The following is a 9,419-nucleotide window of genomic DNA, read 5'->3' as shown; positions in this document are numbered from 1 at the left end:
CCTGGAGTTGATGCATGACTCTATGGAGTTTTCCAGGACAGACGCACTGGTCTGCCAGCGTGACTGACTGCATCAAAGGCTTTCTTGATGGGGAAGGACCATCTCTGTCATGAGTATAAAACTATTTTAAAATAGTCTTTGTTGTTTTTCTTTTGTACATAGCTTCTGTTTTGACTTTTTAACTTGTCTTGAGTGTTAATTTTCTGTTGAAAGTTAGCAGGCATCAGTGTGACTTGTTAACTCTGTTCTCTTCCACTCATTTTTTTCATACTTAATAAATATACTTTCATAATGATCAGATAAGATGAAAATGAAAGTTTGAGAATATAAATGATATTGACCATAATCAAGTTCTTTTGCTACTATTTATCTATTCTGAAATTGACAAAACCAGAGTTCCAAGAATTTTTCTCTTCCTATCTGACACACTTAGTTTTTGGCATTAAGACTTCTTTAAATTCCAAAAAGCAAAATTACCACTCTGTTTTAGTAGGCAGATGATTGACTCCAAGTTTTTATATTCCACCAAGAAAAAAAGAAAGGCCCAAGGTGGGGGAGAGCACCACCTTTCTTGGAAGCCCGTTCCAGATTCTGGCAACCCTTACTGTGAAGAAGTTCTTTCTAATATCCAACCTAAATCTGCTCTCTGTCTATTTGTGGTCATTGTTCCTAGCTACTCCAGGGGGTGCCCTAGTAAATAGAGCATCTCCTATTCTCTGCTGCCTTCCCCTATTAATTTATAGTGAAGGCTGAAGAGATCTAGGTCCCTCAGTCTCTCCTCGTAGAGCCTTGCCTGCAGACCTCTGACCATATGAGTGGCCCTTCTCTGAACCCTCTTAAGATTCTCTGCATCCCTCTTGAAGTACGGTGCCCAAAACTGGATGCAGTACTCCAACTGCAGTCTGACCAGTGCCTCATAGAGGAGAAGCATCACATCTCTGCACCTGTTTGTCACATATCTGCTAATGCATGATAAAGTGCGGTTAGCCTTATTGATCACTTCGTCACATTGACAACTCATGTTCATCTTGAAGTCAACTATGACTCCGAGATCCCTTTCCGCCGCTGTGCTGCTGAGAAGGTCACCCTGCAGCCTGTAAGTATGTTGGTGGTTCTTTTTGCCCAGGTACAGCACTTTGTACTTGTCTTTGTTGAACTGCATCCTATTTCATTCTGCCCATTTTTCTAAGTTGTCCAGATCCACCTGGATCTGTTCCCTACCCTCTGGTGTGTTAACTTTGCCCCATAATTTGGTATCATCTGCAAACTTGGACAGGGTGCTCTCTACACCGTCGTCCAAGTCACTGATGAAGATATTAAATAGCACCAGTCCAAGGACTGAGTCTTGTGGGACTCCACTGCCCACATCTTTCCAGGTCAATATCGATCCGTCCACCACCACTCTCTGGGTGTGACCCCTAAGCCAATTTGCCACCCACCTGACCATGTAATCATCTACATCACAGTCTGTCAGTTTATTTACAAGAACAATGTGATACCATATCGAAGGCTTTCTTAAAGTGTAGGTAGATTACATCTACCTCAACTCCTGCATCTAAGCATTTTGTGACCTGGTCATAACAAGAAACAAGGTTAATCAGGCAGGATCTATCTGCAGTGAACCTGTGCTGATTACCTTTCAGCATTATTTCCCCTGCTGGGCTCCCACGAATGTGATCCTTAATGATTTTTTCCAGAGTTTTCCCAAGGATGGAGGTGAGACAAACTGGCCTATAGTTTCCTGGTTCCTCCCTCCTCCCCTTCTTGAAAATTGGGACCACATTGACCCTTTTCCAGTCCTCTGGGACCTGACCAGAGTACCATGAGTGCTCGAACAGCCATACCAGTGGCTCTGCTATGACATTTGCCAAGTCCTTCAGTACCTTTGGGTGAAGTTTATCTGGGCCCGCTGATTTGAACACATCCATTCCCTCCAAGTGCCCCTTCACTAAGTCTGTGCTAGCAGTTGGTGGGCTAGTGTCCCTCCTGTGGCTATCCACAATCCAACTGGAAGATTTGTCTTGGTCTGTGTCTAGGAATAGAGACGCAGAAAGATTCACAGATTCAGACATAGAGACAGCTTTAAATGTTTTTTCTACATACCTCTAGGTAGCAGGGGCTTGTGAATGCTGTGATGCTGGGGCACGTGGAGTGTCCCACAGAAGCACGGGGGGGCTCCCCAGCATGCTCAGCAGCAAAGCTGGAAGTGGACCAGAAGAACTTCCAGTCCACTTCCAGGTCTGCTGGGGAGCAGGTGAAGGCCCCTCCCCATCCCCCCGCATCCCCCCAGCTCAGCAACTGGTGCCTCCTGGGTCTGAGGCAGGGGGGCACATAGGGTCCCCCTGTGGCTGATCGCTGAGCCAGCAGGGCATGGGGGGGGGGTCCCCAGTGTGCTCCCCAGCAGACTCAGAAGTGAACCATAAATACTTCTGGTCCACTTCCGGGTTCGCCACCAAGCACATGAAGGGCCCCCCTGCACTCCTGTGTGACACTCCATCCACCCCAGCATTACAGCGATCATGAGCCATGCCTGCTACTTCAAGGTATGTAGAAAAAACTTTAAAAGCTGTGTCTATGTCCAAATCGCTGATTCTCTAAATCAGCATCAATCTTCAGATTTGGATTCAGCTGAATTGAATCAGGGACAATGATCTGAATCAATTAATTGAATTACCGTCCCTGATTTGGGCCAAATCCAAATCAAATAGGGCCCGCTTCGCACACCCCTAATATTTTTTACTGTTTTTTTAAAGACTATACAAAACTCAGACCAAATAGTTCTATAATCAACTACACGTGTCAACCCAAACTATGTCACAATGTCATGGGACAGGGTCCCTAAGGATGGCCGTGTTACCAGGGGGTCGGACTTGATGATCTGCTCAGGTCCCTTCCGACCCTACCAACTATGAAACTATGAAACTAAGTCTGCACTAACAGTTGGTGGGCTGGTGTCCCTCCTGTGACCCTATGATCCTGAGTCTGTCTATGATTTTTAACATAGACAAATCAAAACCAAGATGATTTTATATCTACGCATAATGATTTATATAGTTTTATATCAGCAGACTTTTTAAAGAGAGATTTGTGAACATAAGCAATGTAAGTGGGGTTGCTTACCCTGCTGCTTTAGACAGGTAAGTCAGCTCTGCTCACATTTTCTCAGGCTAGTTTATTCTTTGCCAATACAACTGTGAATTCACAACAAAAAAGAACAAAACTTTCTGTCCTTTCTGGATGTTAGGACTGGGGTGATTTACCTCTGGCTTTTTCCCAGCATGATTATCTGGCCTCTCCATCTCAGCATTTCCTCTTGGAGTTCTTACGCCCTTTGTGGCACCAACCTTGTTAGCTAGTCATCACTTCCAGTCTCCCACTCACACCATCTAGTATCTACTCCTTGCCTGCAGCTTAATTCCAAGCCTTTGAGGGCCAAGCACCTTATAAGAAGTTTATGGGCTGTATGGGTACTGGCAGGTCTTGTCAGTGCCGCTGCACTTTTTTGGCAAAGAACTGTATATAGTGTCTGCTTAATCCAAAAGGAAAATTACAGACCCAGCAGCAAAATACTGTGATGTCTCATTTGGCTGACTGACATCTGTTGCTTTCAGTGGGATTAACTTTCTTCCTGAAATAAATTCTATTTAAGGTTGGAAAATATGAGAAATCTAAGAGAACCCCAAATAGTGATTTGCACTCTGCTAATTCACTTATTGCCTTTAAAAAACGAAAATCCCTTTCATGCTTTTTTGAGCTATGGTCCATTTTACCTGTGAGGTCTTATCCTTAGTTAGACATGCACATCCCATACTTAGTATAAATTCAAAGTCATCATTAAATCTGAGTCAGAACTCAAATTTATGTTGCATTTGTTTGTATTCAATTAATTTTTGAGCAATTGTTATTATTACTGTGCTGTTATGGGTGTAAACTTTAAAGCCAGTGATTGAACTGAAATGGTTCAATCACCAGTTTCTTGATGTTTTAATCAGGAATAGAAGTGTGGTCTATTTATATGTGCTTCTGCAAAGACAGTGCAATGGAATCCTAATTTGGTTGAGTCCTTCATAAATTAGTTTCTGTATTTATGTTAATTCCTTAGTAATCATTTTTGCATACAGAAGTTCCAGTGATTGTATCCACCTGGTGCTTGTGGAAGATATAAAGGCAATGAAACTTTATGCTGATGTGAGAGAATCTCTCTTTAATTTACAGTGCATCTTTTAACAAACAAAGGATCTTGTTGCTCCTTAGGAAGTCTAGTTTCACAGCAAAATTTGATCAGTTGAACACTACGCAGGCAGAGACTGAGAACATGGTATTTAGTTTTCCTCAAGATGCAGTTTACTCTTATCAGCGATTCTCAACCAGGATGCCATGGCAGCCTTTGAAAGGTACTGCCAGGAGAGAGGACATAAGCAAGATGACTGCAGGCTTTGGTAAGGAAATATGTGCAGGTTCTTTCTTCCCTTCTAGCTGCTGCTCCTCCTCCCCTTACTCACTACAGAGCACACTTTTTGCCATGCTGGCTGCTTTTCCTGCTTCCTGCCCCCTTTTCAAGCAGTTATTATAGTAAATTAGTTTTTGAAATTAGGTGCTGTACTATTCACAAGATTTCTGGAGGGGTGCCTCAAGTCTAGAGATCCACCAAGTTATGCAAAGCTCATAAGAATGCCCAGTTAACAATATGGAAAATCTTAGGAGTATGAAATTAAATATCAAACCAAAAGTGGTGGTGATATTATTTAAGAGGGTGTTGAAAATACTGGTACTGATGGATAATTGTTGGGTTTATTGCCTCAGCTAATGTCATGGTGCCAAAAATGAGTTATTGACAAATGGTTGCTTGTCAGGTGACCTGTCATCTTGAAGACCAAATATGCTGTGACTAGAGATTTTGTTTCTATCCCTAAATGTAGGAGAAGGAGAGAGAGATTACTCATGAATTCTTAAAGCTGCCAAAAGTGGGGGAAGAAGTTGGGTTCAAAAATATGAAAAGAACTACATAAAAAAACACTTACAAGACCTAGAGTTAAAGCAGTAATATTAACACATGACATTCACGGGCTTGTCTTGTTCATTTTTCTTTTTGATTTTGGTAGTGCATGGCTGTCATCTCAGTTATTCACCTTTGACTAATAGCTCTTGCCATTTTTAATTTTCAACATAATACCCCAGAAATCACTTTTTGGAAAAAAAAAAACAAAAAAAATTGAGGCAGAGCTGCTTACTGGACTATCTAAAAGAATATCAAGTTATTACAGGGTTGGGTTGTAGCCATGGTGGTCTAGGGCCGTATGTAGGCAAGGTTCTTTGGGTAGATGTGATATCTTTTATTAGACCAACTGAGTAGTTGGAAAAACATTCTTTGTAGGGCTGTCAAACTGTTAAAAAATTTGATTGTGATTAGTTGCACAATTAAAAAATTAGTTTCAATTAATTGCGATGTTAATCACACAGCTAAAAACTAAAAATTATGCACAGAAAATCTCAAAGTTATGCAAAATTGCCCAGGTACTTTTTATGGTGTGGGGGTGTCCTCAGTGCTTAAAGTTATGGTTGAAAAACTATTCAGTTCTTCTGTGAACGTTATTCAGATTCCTTTTGACTTGGCATGGGTTCTTCCAGTCTGAAACCTGTTGTAAGTTCCAGGCTTAAGAATCAAATCTTAAGAAACCAGTTAAATTCTGTAGCAGAAAAAAATTATGCTCCTCATAGATGCATGTTACAAGGCCTACTTATTGACCTACATACTTTTTTTCCTATAGGGCTGAAGAAGAAGGAAACCTTTTGCTTTTTTTCAGAGCCTTTTCCAACTTTGCTCAGTGGTGTAAACATCGTAAATGCACCTTCCTACATTTCAAGGTAGTATGTTAATGTTTGTACTTTTATATATCTATATATTCTTTGTGTATATGATCAAAATTTTTTGCTTGAAAGAGCAAAGAAAACAAAAGTGGTACTTTGTGCAGGACTTTTCAGAATAATAAAATATATTTATTTCATGTAGTGTAAAAAGGAGCCAAAAGGCTCCTGTTACTTAAGAGGAAGCTGCAACAGGATGAGCTGGTCAGGGAAAGCTAGCAGCTAAGGAACCTAGCTACTTGCTAGCTGAGATGTAGCCAAAAGCCAGCAGTAACAGACACAAGGGACAAATAGCCAGACTGCTGAGGGGCTAAGAGCTGCAAACATCAGCTAAGCAGCCACAGGGCAAGTGGGCAGGTCCTCAGGGTTAGGATAAACACACCTGTGATGTCTGCTGAAGCACTTGACTGGAAGGGGGCAGGGCTTAGCATGTATATAAGCTCAAAGCCTGAGCTTACATAGTCAATCTGACTCTGGAGGCTACAAAGGAAGGAGCTCCAGAGCAGGAGGGGCCACAAGAGCTCTTAGCTGGCGCTGATGCTATCTTAGGGGAGGCAAACAGGAATGTGACCCAGGATGAAGAGAAGCCTGTTGTACAGACAGATAGCCACTGTTTGTGTTCGGGCCCAGAGCAAGTTAATTGGTATTATAGATAGAGGCTTTTTCCTTTGTTATAGTTAGTGTTCTGTGTTTTCAATTTTTCCTGATTTTTCACTGATAAATTCCCTGATTATTTAAATTGAAGTTATTTGGTTTTTACTGTTTTATACCCATTTTTACTGATTTACTCCTGTTCTTCAGTTCACTCAATTTTACTGGGTACAGTTAAATCCCTGTTATCCGGCACTAGTGGGGAATGGCTGGGGGGTGCCGATAAGCTAAAGGTGTCAGTTACCTGAGGCACAGGTTTCCAGCCAGACATGGAGGGGACAGGGTGTGGTAGTGGCCACATGCAGAAAAGGGGGTGGTAGCCACGTGGGAGCTGGGGGAGAGTGGCTGGACCCATTGCCTGGTGGTGCAGGGCTTCGGGCTCTGACCCCAGGTGGGGCAGGAGGGGCCGTATGAATCGTTCCCAGGGTGGGCGGGTCCCAGCTACACCCCAGTGGCTCTGGCTGTGGCCCTGCCCTGGGTGCTGAGAGCTGCAAGCCCTGCCAGGGGGCAGGCGGGAGAGCCTGGCCCTGCTCCCTGCGGCGGGCGCTGCACCCGACCACTCCAGACGGGCCCACAGGATAGGAGCCACTGGTTGGAGTTAGGCCCCCCCCATGTCCAGCCGCACGCCACTCCCCACGGTCCCTGGGCTGTACCATGATGTTGGCTGCTCCTAGGGCTTCTGCAGCAGCAGTTGGGGTGAGTGGAGACAAGCGAAGCCCTGAGGGGTTTGGGCTGCAGTACTGCCCAGCAGCTGCAGGCAGCTGGCATCGGTTACTGCAGCGCAGCAGGGGCTGGGGTGAGCGGGGCCAAGTTGCATTGCACCCTGTGCCCCCCAGGGCTCTGCTTATTGCCATTCACCCCAGTCCCTGCTGCAGTGGTCCCAGGAGCAGCCAATGCCATCTGCCTGTACTATGGCATGGCACAGCCTGGGGGCTGGGGTGAGTTAGGGACAAGCGGAGCCCCGATTTAAACCATTTTTTTTTCTTTTCTTCCTTTTATCCCGATTTCAACCTGGTTTTTATGTTTGGAAAATAAACCCTGAAAAATTCCTGTTTTTTTGTTGTTGTTTTTTTTTAATAAAAACTGAAAACATGGAACACTAGTTATAGTTTATACTGGTGGCTTGGGTTTGGGAGTAGCAGGGTTTGGGTTTGGGAAGTCCCAATAGTGCCTGAGTGCACAAAAGTGTCTGGAGCCCACTTAGGGCTGAGGAGACCCAGGACACAGAGTCGGCTTAAGCCTTATTCGCGTGGCAGCCTAGGGTAGGACTGTAGTCGAGCACAACTCAAGCCAAGCCGATCTACTAAACAAGGTGCCCCTGGGGGTCACAAGAAATAATGGCCATAAGCTAGCAGAGAGCAGATTTAGACTGGACATTAGGAGGAACTTCTTCACAGTTAGTGGCCAAAATCTGGAATGGGCTCCCAAAGGAGGTGGTGCTCTCCCCTACCCTGGGGGTCTTCAAGAGGAGGTTAGATGGGCATCTGGCTGGGGTCATCTGAACCCAACCCTCTTTCCTGCCTATGCAGGGGGTTGGACTCGATGATCTATTGAGGTCTCTTCTGACCCTAACATCTATGAATCTATGATATGTCTCAGCCTTGGTGTAATGACGAGGGAGATATTTTCCCTTTGGAGAATGCAGCACAGATCTGGAAGGTAGTGCTTTCTTCCTGAATTTCAACGGTAATTGGAGAGTAGTAGTTTTGAGTGCACAGTGTTATTCATTCAATTTAATGTTTGCTTTGTTTGCTATAATTACTGAACCCGAATAATCATTATTCTTTAATGGTCTTTCATTTTTCCTGCTGTAGTTTTACTTAAATTTTCAGACTTAAATGCTAACCAAGCCATTTTGCAAAATAGGGACTAATTATGATGACCAGTCCATGGGCAACGTATTGTCAAGAAAACTTCAAATGAGTTAATATATTAGTGTTAAATCTGTCTTACTCATTATGATGACACCTCTGTTCATATATGCACGATTACTTGCCATATGTGTAAAGATAAGATGCATGTCTTTAAAATGGTATGAGCATGCATACTTGGGTAAAATTAATTCAGGAACCATAGTGGAAGAACTGTGATTAGTTGTAAGCTTCCAACATATATTTGTTTGCTTGCTTGCTTGCTTGTTTTTAAGTAAGGATCAGTATAGCAATTGCATTGATTCCCATCTTAACCTGTTATGGTCAGGTGAATTATACTATAGCTGTGCTCTGAAAGAAGAGTTTTTTTAAAAACCAAAATTTGCTAATAATTGCATTTCTAGGATGCATCCTGACAATCCCAAACATAGTTATTTCAGTATTCTCCTTTGTCTCATTTTTAAGAAATAAACTTTAATGTTTTTCTGCTTTTTTTTATTTGACAGAACTCCTTAGACAATAAAAAAATATATATAAGTAACAATAAAAAACAAAAGCACTATAGTAATTTCATTCCATGTCTTAATGAACTTCCATTACATGCAGTTAAGTACTGTATGTAAAGATACATAATATTATTCTAATAACATACTTAGAAAATGGCTTGATACTTATAACTATGAAAATATCTGTCTATAATGCCAGTGAATGAGTTTGACAGAAAAGAACTTTTGTAAACAAAACAACCACCCTCCCCGCTCAAAACCTACATTACTGACATCATGCAGCAATAGATTAAAATTTAAAAGAGAGAGTCTTCTGAGGAGGTTTTGTGTATTTTGGTTCAGACTGGAGGGTATAAAGTTTTTTAATACTCTTTAGAGAAAGTAATGATTTAAGTTTGACAGGTTAGGAAATCACTAATTTTAATGTCAAAGGCATAAAATAGAATTGTGAATGCTATGTAGACTCTTGTGTTGCTCCACTTTTGATGAAAAAATCCTGAAAAATTTTCTAGTCATGTTACTTCCT

At 42.4% G+C, this 9,419-nt stretch overlaps 1 protein-coding gene across 9 annotated transcripts in view; it reads left to right on the top strand.

Annotated features, from left to right (window-relative positions):
- The window catches only part of CENPP (centromere protein P), a 320,121-nt gene that overhangs the window by 32,310 nt on the left and 278,392 nt on the right, over positions 1–9,419 (top strand). For all 9 annotated transcript variants that reach the window (XM_025206733.1, XM_025206731.1, XM_025206732.1 and 6 more), the window contains one exon: positions 5,769–5,865. In XM_025206733.1, the coding sequence (XP_025062518.1) occupies positions 5,769–5,865 (97 nt within the window). The remainder of the gene's footprint in view (positions 1–5,768; positions 5,866–9,419) is intronic.

The sequence above is a fragment of the Alligator sinensis genome, unplaced genomic scaffold, assembly GCF_000455745.1.
Source record: "Alligator sinensis unplaced genomic scaffold, ASM45574v1 scaffold78_1, whole genome shotgun sequence".
Classification (NCBI taxonomy): Eukaryota; Metazoa; Chordata; order Crocodylia; family Alligatoridae; genus Alligator; species Alligator sinensis.
Note: the sequence above shows the minus strand (reverse complement) of the source record. Positions and strands in the feature narration are given on the sequence as shown.